The sequence below is a fragment of the Pseudophryne corroboree genome, chromosome 2 (genome assembly GCF_028390025.1).
Source record: "Pseudophryne corroboree isolate aPseCor3 chromosome 2, aPseCor3.hap2, whole genome shotgun sequence".
Classification (NCBI taxonomy): Eukaryota; Metazoa; Chordata; class Amphibia; order Anura; family Myobatrachidae; genus Pseudophryne; species Pseudophryne corroboree.
The window spans coordinates 243,301,058-243,315,892 of record NC_086445.1 but is presented as its reverse complement, the minus strand read 5'-3'; the positions used below and the strand labels follow the sequence as shown (position 1 = coordinate 243,315,892).

The 14,835-nt window shown below is 42.9% G+C and overlaps 1 protein-coding gene across 3 annotated transcripts in view; it reads right to left on the bottom strand.

Annotated features, from left to right (window-relative positions):
• The window catches only part of SARNP (SAP domain containing ribonucleoprotein), a 248,429-nt gene that overhangs the window by 111,823 nt on the left and 121,771 nt on the right, over window positions 1-14,835 (bottom strand). For all 3 annotated transcript variants that reach the window (XM_063952582.1, XM_063952583.1, XM_063952584.1), the window contains exon 5: window positions 1,880-1,931. In XM_063952582.1, the coding sequence (XP_063808652.1) occupies window positions 1,880-1,931 (52 nt within the window). The remainder of the gene's footprint in view (window positions 1-1,879; window positions 1,932-14,835) is intronic.

The window sequence follows — 14,835 nt, the reverse complement described above, 5'->3', positions numbered from 1 at the left end:
GGGGGAAAAGTCACTGGCTGCTATTTCTCCCCTAACATATAAACCCTCTTGGTATTAACAGGGTTAATCTCAGAAATGCGTAATACATCTTTCATTGCAATAATCATGTATCGGATGGCCTTGGTCATTTTAGACTGTAAATGTGACTCATCGTCGACACTTGAGTCGGACTCCGTGTCGACATCTGTGTCATCCATCTGAGATAGAGGGCGTTTATGAGCCCCCTGACGGTTTCTGAGTCGCCTGGGCAGGCGCGGGCTGAGACCCCGGCTGTCCCAAGGCTGCAGCGTCAAACCTTTTATGTAAGGAGCTTACATTGTCGTTTAAGACCTTCCACATATCCATCCAATCAGGTGTCGGCCCCGACGGGGGCGACACCACACTTATCTGCCCTTGCTCCGCCTCCACGTAACCCTCCTCATCAAACATGTCGACACAGCCGTACCGACACACCGCACACACCCAGGGAATGCTCAGACTGAGGACAGGACCCCACAAAGTCCTTTGGGGAGACAGAGAGAGAGAGTATGCCAGCACACACCACAGCGCTATATAACACAGGGATTTTCACTTATAATAAGTGATTACCCAATAGCTGCCTTATATGTTTTATTTGCGCCTAAATGTATGTGCCCCCCCTCTCTTTTTTTACCCTTCTTGTACCTGGATACTGCAGGGGAGAGCCTGGGGAGCTGCTTCCAGCGGAGCTGTGAAGAGAAAATGGCGCTGGTGTGCTGAGGAAGAAGGCCCCGTCCCGCTTTCTGTGTAAAAAAATGGCGGGGGTTTTTACATATATACAGTGCCAGACTGTATATATGTATTTTTATTGCCAAAAGGTACTTCAATTGCTGCCCAGGGCGGCGCGCGCCCCCCCCCCCCCAGCGCCCTGCACCCTACAGTGACCGGAGTGTGTAAGTGTGCTGGGAGCAATGGCGCACAGCTGCGGTGCTGTGCGCTACCTTAAATGAAGACAGGAGTCTTCTGCCGCCGATTTCGTCTTCTTCCAGCTTCTGTTCTTCTGGCTCTGCGAGGGGGACGGCGGCGCGGCTCCGGGAGCGGACGATTGAGGACAGGTGCCTGTGTTCGAACCCTCTGGAGCTAATGGTGTCCAGTAGCCTAAGAAGCACAAGCTAGCTGCAAGCAGGTAGGTTTGCTTCTCTCCCCTTAGTCTCACGTAGCAGTGAGTCTGTTGCCAGCAGAAGCTCACTGAAAATAAAAAACCTAATAAATACTTTCTTTACTAGTAAGCTCAGGAGAGCCCACTAGGAGCACCCAGCTCTGGTCGGGCACAGATTCTAACTGAGGTCTGGAGGAGGGGCATAGAGGGAGGAGCCAGTGCACACCAGATAGTACCTAATCTTTTCTTTAGAGTGCCCAGTCTCCTGCAGAGCCCGTCTATTCCCCATGGTCCTTACGGAGTTCCCAGCATCCACTAGGACGTCAGAGAAATCGCAGCCGCGCATGGTCTGCGTGCTCCTCTGAATGAGGCATATTATCTCAAAACATAACTGCAAGTGTTTGTGGAATCCATTACAAATACAAAATAACCCTCTACTATGATGACCTTTTGTTGCTGTGCTACACTGACAAACGAGATAAGCTTTAGAAATTGTATTTTTTACAAATATATATGGAACACAGGTAAAATGTGAATCCACTGAAACAGAAATGACTGCCATACTTTAGTGACCAGCTATACTGGTTTTCTTATACACTGCTAGCATTCCTGAAGAATTTGTTCTAATCTCATAGCATGGCTATGGAAGACACCACAAAGGAGTCCTTAAATCACTGACTGAGGCATAAAACCAAGATATGCTCCATGCGTAGCTTCTGTACAACAGCCAAATACATGAAAATAGAAGCAGTAATGTCTCACATCAACCGGAAGGGGTCCAGTTGTAATTTTCACCAATTTCTTCTCTGTTTCTCTGTTAAAAACGATAGCAAAAAGTAAGGACAAATGTACACAAAGTAATACAAGGTAAGTCATACAAACGCAGTTGTTATAATCAAAAAGGTTAGCTGGTCAATATAACCTTTGTTTTTATTCTGTAATGTCTGTGTAGGACTTACAAATTGCCCAGCACTACTTAACATGCTAACTATTCATAAATACTCAATAATAAATATGGTTCCCTGGTGCAATCTGAACTTGTAATGTGTTGTCCTCATGGTATTTTAGCATAAAAAGATCCGGACTATTGGTCGACATACATCAGGTTGACAGTCATCAGGTTGACCCCATATTGTCGACAGACACAAGATCGATATATGAAAGGTCGACATACATATGGTTAAAACTGTTTTGGGGGATTTCTCATGTTTTTTTAAAATTATTTTTCCTTCCTTGACTATCCATTTCACAAATAATAATAATAATAATTTTATTTATACAGGTTGAGTATCCCATATCCAAATATTCCGAAATACGGAATATTCAGAAATACGGACTTTTTTGAGCGAGAGTGAGATAGTGAAAACTTTGTTTTTTGATGGCTCAATGTACACAAACTTTGTTTGATACACAAAGTTATTGAAGATATTGTATTAAATGACCTTCAGGCTGTGTGTATAAGGTGTATATGAAACATAAATGAATTGTGTGAATGTAGACACACTTTGTTTAATGCACAAAGTTACAAAAAATATTGGCTAAAATGACCTTCAGGCTGTGTGTATAAGGTGTATATGTAACAAATGCATTCAGTGCTTAGATTTAGGTCCCATCACCATGATATCTCATTATGGTATGCAATTATTCCAAAATACGGAAAAATCCGATATCCAAAATACCTCTGGTCCCAAGCATTTTGGATAAGGGATACTCAACCTGTATAGCGCTCTTTCTCCAACAGGACTCAAGGCGCTTTACAGATATCAAAAACAATGCTCATGATACAGAGGATTTGAGTAATACAACAATAGACAAGCAACACAGACATAAAAGAAATCCTTAAGCACAAAGAAGGCATAATGCAGGATTGGTGTAGGCATTTTGGGTAATAACTGCCAAGGGTTGTGTATTCCACCCTCACAAGGTACCAGGTGCGGCAGCCATCTTGGGCGCTCAGCATAGGATTACCCAGGGTGGAATAGTCCAGCCCTAGATAATAACGTTTAGTAACCTTGTGGCGAGCAAAGCGAGACACTGTGGGCCTAAATCAGATATGATCGCAGCCACAAATTTGTTAGCAAATGGGCAAATACATGTGCAGTGCAGTGCAGTGCGGGGGGGGTATACATATAACAGGTGCAGAGAGAGTTAGATTTGGGTGGGGTGTGTTCAAACTGAAATCTCAATTGCAGTGTAAAAATAAAACAGCCAGTATTTACCCTGCGCAGAAACAATATAACCCATCCAAATCCAACTCTTGCTGCACGTTGTATCTGCGCCCCCCCCCCTCCCAAACGCAGTGCACCTGGTTTTGCCCATTAGCTAACAAATTTGCTGCTGCAATCACATCTGAATTAGGACCTGTGTCTGAAGCTTAGCGAGAGTAGCGAGCCTGCAAGGGAATGCATTTCAACAAATGGTGGTCCCAGATGCCAAAACTATCCACACTAACTCCAGAAATGCACAAAAAAGGGTGTGTTGACCACTGCCATGTCGACTTTTGACCCTGTCGACCATATGGGGTTGACCTAATGCATGTAGCTCTTCTATACCACACCCAAAAGGAGCAATCGTGTGAAGGTTTTTGAAAATGTACATTATTATGCCCTGTCCACTTTAACTACTAAATATTTATTTTGATAAACCCCACACCTAGTGTGACATGAATAATATTGGTTCACGGAAGTTTGTTTTCAAAAGAAGACAACTAGTCAGTAAGTTTAACTCAAGGCAGGGCACCAGAATTATATTTTATACAGCTTGAACAGCATATAGAATTGCAGCAACAAGGAGTAGAGTTCAAGTCAGTCCACAAAACCTTTAGACCTCCATGGCCCATTAATCTTGCAGCTATTTGGATTGGAGAACACCCCATTATCTACAAGCACCAACACTGACATTGTATATATCTTGTAGGTCCCACTCCTGAATGCCCAAGTCGTACACTTGGATGAGGAGTGTGTTTTCCCAGAGGAGAGATGTTTAATGAGTAATAAGTCTATTTATAGTGGGAGGATGAAAGTGTCACACTTGTCCCTATGGCCATGGCACGAGAACATTCTCTTTCTAGGAAGTTCCCAGGCTTTAAAGGAAAATGAAAGTAAACTGGCGTCATCCCTTAAAAAGCTTTCTCCCATAAAGTGTTGGTCGTAAGAGCACCCATAAAAGCAGAGGTGCTTGCCCAGGGGGAACGCTGCAATGCTTTTGTTCCCAAATCCTGGAAGAGATTTTTCCCATGGGGCAGTAAAAGGTTTAACAACTTTCACAGGAAGCACAGTGGGGTCAGAGGACAGGACGTGCCATTCCACACCCCCTAGAGAAGTCAATGTGTGACACAGGTTTTAGAGCTCATCAAAAGGCATTTTAAACATGCAGTTTTCTTTATGCCCCTAGCTTAGCCAAGGTAACATTAGAGTTCACAGGACAATGTGTCTATTCCAAACACCTCTACAACAAGACCACCAAGCCTGCTGTAAGGCCTGCTAATTACACAAGGCATGTCTTGGCCATGTAACGCACAGAAACACCTGCTCACCTGCCCAAAGCTGGCACCAGACCACATTAGCACCGTTACAGCAGATCAATACTCTAGGGGCCATTATACAGATCCTATATGTGTGTGGGTAAAAAATAGTGATGTTCTACCATATTACCAGTGAAAGCAAAAAAATCTTGTTGCTATACACATGCCTTCAATGCTTCATCAACTATCACTCCTTTCATGTGCTCCTGTCTTTCCCATGTATTCTCCTACTGATGCAGAATTATAAAGTAGAGGTTTGTAACACGTAATAGAGTCCAGGACACAGCAATTTAGGAAAAAGGTTTTAAGCCTGTTTGATGTATAAGAAGATACCAACCAATTTGTCATAAATGGAAAATTAAACCTAGGATTTTTCCTGAAACTGAAACAGTGCTTTGTGGATTGGATCACATGAGCAAACTGTGTATATCAGACTGGGACAGTCATTGTCACCTGTGTCCCTGGGAGGAGAGCCACACAGTATGCACTGATCAGGACACTGGAGGACAGGTGAAGAACTAGCGAGTTACAAAGTTGTTATACAGTTGTTGTCTATTCCTTCCACGTATGGAAACGGCAAATAATGTTTTAGTTATTGTTTACTAATAAGGCAGAGGTCAAAAACGGCTTTGCATCAAGTAAAATAATATTTGACCACTAACACACACATCGCAGAAGATGAAGGTTGGGAAGACGGGCTGTACTTGCATTAGCTACAGTAACAAAACAATTTGCTAATTTTATATACTGGCACGATAGGTCAGGTATACTGTTACATACCTACTGCAAATATGGAAAATTGTTATATGCAAAGTAATAAAAATCACTATAAAAAGGATGGGTTGCACACAAATGCTGCCTGCTATTATTGGAGAACACAATCCACAAAGAATGAGTGCACAGTGCCATCTGCTGGAGAAACTAGGAACAAGGAGAAAGATTTCAATGACTACAGGTCTAAAAATACAGTAGGAACACTATCATCAGAAATTATGGCCTTTCAGCTGAAGAGTGCATTAAGACAGAGACCACTACATTTTGAAAGATCTGAAGATACTGATGTAAATAATGGTATCACTGCCGAAGTTTGTGGCCTAAAATGCTACATTAGAATGATGAAACTTACAATATATTCAGGCTCGATCAGTGGGACTAGGGGATCAATATCAACTGAAAGGGCTCTTTTTGTAAAGATAATTCAGCATTTCTGCATACACACAGCTGGTTAGTTGAGCACATCCCCACTGTGTGGATTGCCATCTTGTGTGGCAGAATCATTCCCTTTAACAAGTTCCTATTCACTTTCATTTTAATGGATTCTATAGGAGAATGCAGCAGGATTCTGGGACCCCTCCAGTGAAATATTTATTTAACAGATTTCTCCATAATAATGCATAGTGATGTACGCCTTCATTTATCTGTGTACAACACAGATTATTAAACAGCATTTTACTCCTAAATATAAAAAGAACAAAACCTGCATTTACATGACAGATAATCCTCTTTTAGTGACATCAGAATTCACATTTGAGAAGATTAAGATGAAAGTTTATGTGAAAAGATCCTTTGTAATCGGCATGGGAAACAGGCTCATGAAAAGGGAAGAAAAAAAGTAAAAGAATGGTTAGGTAGATACCCTGCTGCAGGAGCTAAGCCCTTTTCATAAGCTAAAACTTAGAAACGGGGCAAACGTGTGTAGGCGTAAGCCACAAGTTTATCTGAGGACAAAAAAAAATTGTGCACCTTGGTCATACCACTGGCACTGAAAACAAAACCTATCTCCTGAAAGCTAGATTTACTCCTCATACAGCCCAGTCAATAAAGGAAATGAATTGGATTAGCTGTAAAGAAAAAAGGAAAAAAGAAAAAACCTTGCTGACTGACCTCTGGGCGAGCATTATCTGCATACCATTCTTTATTATTCAGAGACTGCAGCAGAGGAGAGTCTAATTCAAGGTTAGTATTTATAACATTGTAAAAATACAGAGCTACACAATATATGAGTATACAACTTAAAAGCACCATCTATGCAAGACAGCGGTATCATGTGACTCGGATGACATACAACTCCTGACTGGCTATCACATTGGGAGGCATCTGCCTTTAACTCATTCTGCAACAGTTGGGGAACTGGGTCTGTTTTAGTTTACGTCTAGTTAAATGTCATTGGATTACTTTGGAGCAAGATAGCCAAAAAAAAAAGAATTTATGGGTGCCACAGCACAACGAAAAATGATGGGGTCAATCGGAGGGGGAAAAAAAAAAAGCTTTTAAATAAAATATGGAACACATTCTGATTTTACATTGAATATGATCTTATTAAATAAGAGTAGCACTATATTAATTACTAGAAGACAAAATATAATATAGTAAGAGAACAAAAACATTTATGGGGGCAATATATTATCAACTTTAAGGGCATAATATTAACAGAAGGAGTTTTTTGCAATTTTTATACATTACTATATGGGAACGGAGCGTGTTGGATACAGCATGCCGCAGACAGATTTCATAAGTAGCCAGTATTTTGACCATTTGAAAACCAGTGGTCATCTATGGTGGAGGAGTTGGTGGTCAGACATTTTGTAAGTTCACCAGAGTCAAAAAAAACAAAAAAACACATTAGGGATGTATTCAATAACAGTCGGAAACTGCAGTCTTGTTGGAAACACGGCAGTTTCCGACTGGAATAGGTCGGAAGAGGTTCCGACCTATTCAATACGGGCACATTTTTTCTGGCAAGTCGGAAAACCAGACATGTCGGAAAGCAGGTGGATCGGCGGCATACCAGCCGATCCACCTACTGCTGTCGGATACGGGGCCAAATCCGACAGTTTTTGGCCCCCTTTCCGACAAACTCAATACAACTTGAAAACAAGTCGGATTGAAGTGAGGAGACTGGGAGCGGTGCGGCTACGGGGATGAGAGGTACCTTGACCAGGCACCTCTCACCCTGTAGTGCCTCCCCTGCCACTACAGACATCGCCTCCGCTGCCAGCTCTGGCCGCCACGCTGCTCCCCCCCCCGCAGACAGCAGCGGCAGGACACAGGGAACGGACAAATCCGAAGGCCGGATTTGGCCACTCTTTGAATAGGGGTTGTTGGGTCCATTCCGTCAACTGCATGTAGGAATAAACCAGACTCTTATTGAATATACACCATAGCATTCTAAGTGCTGTACTATGTGGAATGATCAAAAAGGTGGTGACAATATAGCGTTGGTAAGATACTTCTGGCTGTTATTTCATGATCTGTTTAGTCTAATACCTGGGCCACACAATTATTCACAGTTGTAACTTTTTGCAGCGTAGAGAGTTGTGAAAGAAACAGAAAATCCTCTATAGATCAAGTAAACAGCAACAATTCAGACTTGTATGCAATTCTTTTTTGGAACCACAAAAAAAAAAAAAAAAAAAACAACTACAGACTTCTAAGATTATAATAAAACAAAAGCCAGCGGCCGGGATCCAAGCGGTCAGCATCCCAACGCCAGGATCCCAGCCGCAGAATGCCGGCGGGAGGGAGGGGGGGGGGGGGTGAACGCAACAAAGCCCCTTGCGGGACACCCACGATTGGGAAATAGTTCCTGCTAGTCGGCATGCTAACTGTGGGGATTACAAGCCTGTGGGATGTTGGCGTTGGTATTGTCACATAACTACATCCCACTATGGATACCTATCCATATAGGTTCAGGTATTGTCACATAATATCCAAAAGATCCACCTGATAAAACTTAATATTGCTATCTTCATACCGCTGAATGGGTGGTTTACAGACTAATATAGATATAGATCATTATCATGCAGCGCACTACAGAGCATATGTATGTACTCCTATCAGTCACTGCCCTACATGGAGCTTACAGTCTAAATCTTTTGACTTATGTGATATACCCAAGCAAACCCATGCAAGTGCTAGCAGCGGTATTCACTATACTTTTTAAACATTTGCAGCTGAATGGAATAATTCCACGTGGTTGGGGAATAAGAAAAGTAAAGCTCCTACTAAAAGGGTATCCAAACTACAGCCCACAAGCCAAACGTAGCACATCACCTGCTGCTAAACGGCCCACTGAGTGATTCAACCCTTGAATCTGGATTGGACAACCACTGAATCTGGTTCTGACACAAACCTGATGCTCCAAGGACTAACATCTACCAGATGTTCAGATATTTAATTCAAATAAGAATTATGTAACACAATGTTTTATATAGTATTCCACTATGTGATGAATACTATTTGGAGTTCAAAGGTTGGAAACTTTTAAAGATTTCCTGTTTACTTCCATTAACATATTGAAAAATCAGCTGACTCCTGGAAAAGTAAATTCAAGAATGTACGTTTTTCTTTATATTTGGTACAATGCCAAACATGCACAGTATAAAAGGTATGCAAACAGTGCGAAAAGACAACAAAATACTTGGTTGTATAGAAAGAGGAAAATTATATTGTCACTTTACTCCAGGTGAGTCTGATCAGAAACCTGTAGGACCTGTGTACAGACCATATTAACCGGGTGATTCAATTGTTTTCCCCTGCAGCTACCACTAGGGGGCGCACAACAGCAATTCAATTGTTGCTCTGTGTAGACGGCAGTTACCCACGGGGGTGACATTTCTTCTCGCAGCTGCCCGAGGTTCAAGAAGAAATGTATCCAAAGTCTGTTTGGGCGCCCTAACCAGGACTTTAGACAATATTAGCAGTTATTCAAGGCTAAACCCATCTATTTGGGTAAATATAATCCAATGGGCGACTGATCAGAGCAACAAGTGAAATGCCCCCAAAAATATTGGAAGGGCTGCCATTTCTTTATAGAAAAGACACTGTGCACATTTTACCTTACACAATTGACTGCACAAATTTAGCCGCAGTAATTTTCAATAGTATTTAAGGTAGTTTTTTTTGTTTGTTTAATAGCACCAGAGCAAGTGAAAAATCAGAAAAATCAGTATTTTAAGGTAAAAATGTTAGGACTTGCTTCATAACCATATTAAAAAAATAAAATAAAAAAAAAATGCAAAAAACAGCCATATGGACTATTAACAGTCCTAAATATCTGTACTGTTAACCAATATTTATGTACACTTTTTTAGGGTGCTGGCTGATTTCCCCATTTTTCTATACACTTAACATAGCTATGCCCATATTACTACCCTAGTGCTTTATTCAACAGAACTGCGTGAGAATAGGCAACAGAGCAAAATTAGGCACGTTCATTATAGCCACAATAAAAAATTTTTTTTACCATTGCTAATTAAATATGCCCCCAAGAGATGAACATTTATAGCTTAGAGGAGTGAACAGGCAGATAAGGCAGAACCATTTAAAAAGATGGAACTCAGCACTACTGTTAACGCATTAGCTAGATCACAATAAAGAACCCCCCTCCCCAAACAAAAATAGGATTTTATATACCTGCTGGTCAATCCTTTTTTCAGAGTCCGTAGAGGATGCTGGGGTCCAATTTAGTACCATGGGGTATAGACTGGTCCACTAGGAGCCATGGACACTAACAGTTTAATAGTGTGGGCTGGCCCCTCCCTCTTTGCCCCTCCTACCAGGTTCAGTCTAGATACTGTACCCGAGGAGACGAACATACTTCGAGAGAAGGAAATACACAGATAGAGGTGAGATTCACACCAGCTCACACATAATAAAAGGAAAGCCAAGCTAACCAAACTGAAATGATTCAGCAACGACTGAACCAACAATACTTAACTAAGTAACAATGCAGGAAAACGAAGCACTGGGCGGGCGCCCAACATTCTCTACGGACTACGAGAAAAGGATTTACCGGTAGATAATTAAAAATCCTATTTTCTCTTACGTCCTAGAGGATGCTGGGGGGTTCCATTTAGTACCATGGGGATGTACCAAAGCTCCCAGTAGGGGAGGGAGAGTACTGAGGTTCCTGCAGAACAGAACTTTAGGTCCTCAGAGGCCAAACTATTGAACTTGTAAAACTAGGCAAACGTGTTCGACCCTGACCAAGTAGCTACTCGGCAAAGCTGAAGAGCAGAGACACCCCGGGCAGTCGCCCAGGAAGAACCCACTTTACGGGTAGAGTGGGCCTGAACCGATTTTGGAATCAGCAATCCAGTCATAGAATAAGCATGCTGGATAGTAAGCCCAATTCAGCGAGAAATTGTCTGCTTAGAAGTAGGACACCCAATCAGAAAGGACAAAGAGCGTCCGACTTCCTGTGACGAGCCGTTCTCTTCACATACATCTTTAAAGCCCGCACATCATCCAAGGACTTTGAGGTAAGAGGTGTCAGTAGCCACTGGCACCACAATAGGTTGGTTGATATGGAAAGCCGAAACAACCTTTGTAAGAAATTGCTGACGCGTTCTGATCTCATCTCTAATCTCATGGAAAATCAAGTAGGGGCTCTTGTGCGACAATGCCCCCAATGCCGACAGACGTCTTGCAGATGCCAATGTCAACAGTGTGACCACCTTCCAAGTACAAAACTTTACGTTTACCTCCTGTAAAGGTTCAAACCAATCCGATTGCAGGAACTGCAGCACCACATTAAGATCCCAAGGTGCCGTAGAAGGCACAAAGGGGGGCTGGATGTGCGGAACTCCTTTCAAGAATGTCTGAACCTCAGGGAGAGCAGCCAATTGTTTCTGGAAGAAAATGGACAAGGCCGAAATCTGGACCTTTATAGAGCCCAAGCGTAGGCCCACATCCACACCCGCTCACAGAAAGAGGAGAAAACGTCCCAATTGAAACTCCACCGTTGGAAACTTACTCTCTTCCTAGCTTGGATCAGTGCAGGAACGACCTTGTTTGGAATGCCCTTCCGAGCTAAGATCTGGCGTTCAACCTCCATACCGTCAAACGTAGCCGCGGTAAGTCTTGTTAGGCGAACGGCCCCTGTAGGAGAAGGTTCTCGCAAAGAGGAAGAGGCCTCGGATCCTCAATCAGTAATTGCAGAAGATCTGCGTACCTAGCCCGTCTTGGCCAGTCCGGAGCAATGAGGATCACCTGAACTCTCGTTCTTTTTATTAGTTTTAGAATCCTTGGGATGAGTGGAAGAGGAGGGAACACATACACGGACTGGAATACCCACGGAGTTACCAGGGCATCCACCACTGCTTGCGGGTCCCCTGTGACCTGGAACAGTACTTCCGAAGCTTCTTGTTGAGGTGAGAGTCCAATATGTCTATCTGAGGTATGCCCCATCGGCTTGTTACCTCTGCGAATACCTCTGGGTGGAGACCCCATTATCCTGGATAAAGATCGTGTCTGCTGAGGAAGTCCGGTTCCCAGTTGTCCACTCCCGGAATGAAGATTGCTGACAATGCCACCATGTGTCTTTCTGCCCAGGAGGATTCTTGTTAACTCTGACATTGCAGCTCTGCTCTTCATTCCGCCCTGCCTGTTTATGTAGGACACCACTGTGACGTTGTCTGACTGAACTTGAATGGCTTGATCTTTCAGAAGATGTGCCGCTTGTAGAAGGCCATTGTATATGGCCCTCAGTTCCAGAACGTTTACTGGAAGGAGAAACTCCTGACTTGACCACCTTCCTTAGAAGCTTCCCCCCCCGAGTGACTGCTCCCAACCTCTGAGACTAGCATCCGTGGTTAGAAGAATCCAATTCTGAATCCCGAACCTGCGTCCCTCAAGTAGGTAAGAAGTTTAGAGCCACCCGAGGAGTGAAATTCTGGCTTTTGGCGACAGGCATATCCGCTGATGCATGTGGAGATGTGATCCCGACCACTTGTCCAGGAGATCCAGCTGAAAGAACCGTGCATGGAATCTTCCAAACTATAGAGCCTCGTAAGAGGCTACCATCTTTCCCAGAAGGCGAAATCACTGATGAACCGATACCCGGGCTGACCTTCGGACATCCTGGACCATTGATTGGATCACCAACGCTTTCTCCACCAGTAGAAACACCCTCTGCACTTCCGTGTCGAGGATCATCCCCAGGAATGGCAGTCTCCTTGTCGGCTCCAAATGTGACTTTGGAAGGTTCAGGATCCACCCGTGATCCCGAAGTAGTTGAGCTGAGAGAGCAATACTCTGCAACAGTCTCTCCCTGGAAGATGCCTTTATCAATAAATCGTCCAGATATGGAATTCTGTTCACTCCCTACTTGCGGAGGAGGAACATCATCTCCGCCATGACCTTGGTGAATACCCTTGGTGCAGTGGAGGCGCCAAACGGCAATGTCTGGAACTGATAGTGACAGTCCTGTAGTGCAAACCGTAAGTAAGCCTGATGAGGCGGCCAGATTGGAATGTGAATGTACGCATCCTTGATATCCAGGGATACCAGGAATTCCCTCTCCTCCAGACCCGAGATCACCGCCCTCAGCGACTCCATCTTGAATTTGAATACCTTTAAGTAGGGGTTCAATGACTTTAGGTTCAATAATGGTCTTACCAAACCATCCGGTTTTCGGAACCACAAACACCCTGTTTGTGTAATAACCCCTGTGTGTTAGGTGAGGCGGAACTAGAACAATGACATTTGTTCATAGCAACTTTTGAATGGCATCCTGTAGTATAGTACTTTCTGTCAGCAAAGCTGCTAAAAAACACTAGTGATGACTGGCGCTATTGTATATAAATATATATATATATATATATATATATATATATATATATATATATATATATATATATATATATAAATATGTGTAATTGCGAGTGGGTGCCTATATACACAGTCAAACCCACTCCACACAGGTATCAGGGAATTAATCCAATACTCTCATACCTCATAAGATCTATCCAGCAGCAACAAAGGTGAAATGGCCTGTGGATATGGCCAACACAATCCACCCGATTTTTAAAAAACCGGGTGTGAACTAAAACAAACAAAAAAAAACCCTTGCGCTATTCAGACTCAATTAGAGGCAACAAGGCTTGAATAATCTCAAATAAGATTATAATTACAAGATGATTTTATGATCTATAAAATTGATCAAATATAAACATATATAATTCATTAATAACTGTAATATGCGCATAGACATAAAAATAAGACTAAAACATTAATAATACAACTACTAATGAGCATAAGAGGTGGATCATATAACTAACAGTGACCACAGTGGGCTAGACACTGATACCATCCTTACTTTTAATTTTCAAATAGGACCTTCTCATCAAATGTGTTCATGAGTCATTCATAATTGGATATCATATGGTGTAATATATTTGAAGCCTTTGTTTAAAGATCTCTCAATGAATAGAATTCATCCAATTGCTCACATATACTGATGGTGCTTTACTTGTGGGATATCATTCAAAAAGGTCATGGAGGAAGTAATACACACCCGGGACTCTTAGTGCATCGCAAGCACCTGTGAGAACAAGGTTCCCGTCTCAACAGCCCGGTGGACCTTGGCTGTTAGCTCTCATTGAAGTGCAGCGGTGTCTGAGACTGACACGCAGGAGACGAGAGGACGCTATATGCTGCGGCTGGAAAACAGGAGCGGAATCTATCTCTAGCGCCTGCAGTGCGCGGGGCTCCGGGAGCCGGACTGTTACTTCTCTCTCCAAACCAATACAGGTGTGTGCATGGGAGCCAGTTTCAGTGGGAGACGGAGGACATCATTTGTGGCAATTGAGACGGGAAACTTGTTCTCACAGGTGCTTGCGATGCACTCATTAGTAGTTGTATTATTATTAATGTTTTAGTCTTATTTTTATGTCTATGCGCATATTACAGTTATTAATGAATTATATGTTTATATTTGATCAATTTTATAGATAATAAAATCATCTTGTAATTATAATCTTATTTGAGATTATTCAAGCCTTGTTGCCTCTAATTGAGTCTGAATAGCGCAAGGGGTTTTTTTTGTTTGTTTTAGCAAAGCTGCTAAGCCTGATTTGAAGAATCTGTGAGGTGGGACTTCCTGAAACTCCAGTCTGTACCCCTGGGCAACAATATCTCTTACCCAGGGGTCTAGGCACAATGACGCACAGACGTGACTGAAATGTTTTAGTCTCGCTCCCACCTGCCCGATCTCCAGGCTGGGAGGTCCACAGTCATGCCGAAGATTTTGAGGAAGCAGAACCTGGTTTCTGTTCCTGGGAACCTGCTGGTGCAGGTTCTCTGGACTTTCCCCGACCTCCTCTAAAGTTGGGGGGAACTTTGGATTTTTTAAATTATGCAGTACGAAAGGACTGCAGTGGAGGCGTAGGATAAGATTTCCGAGCTGGTGCAG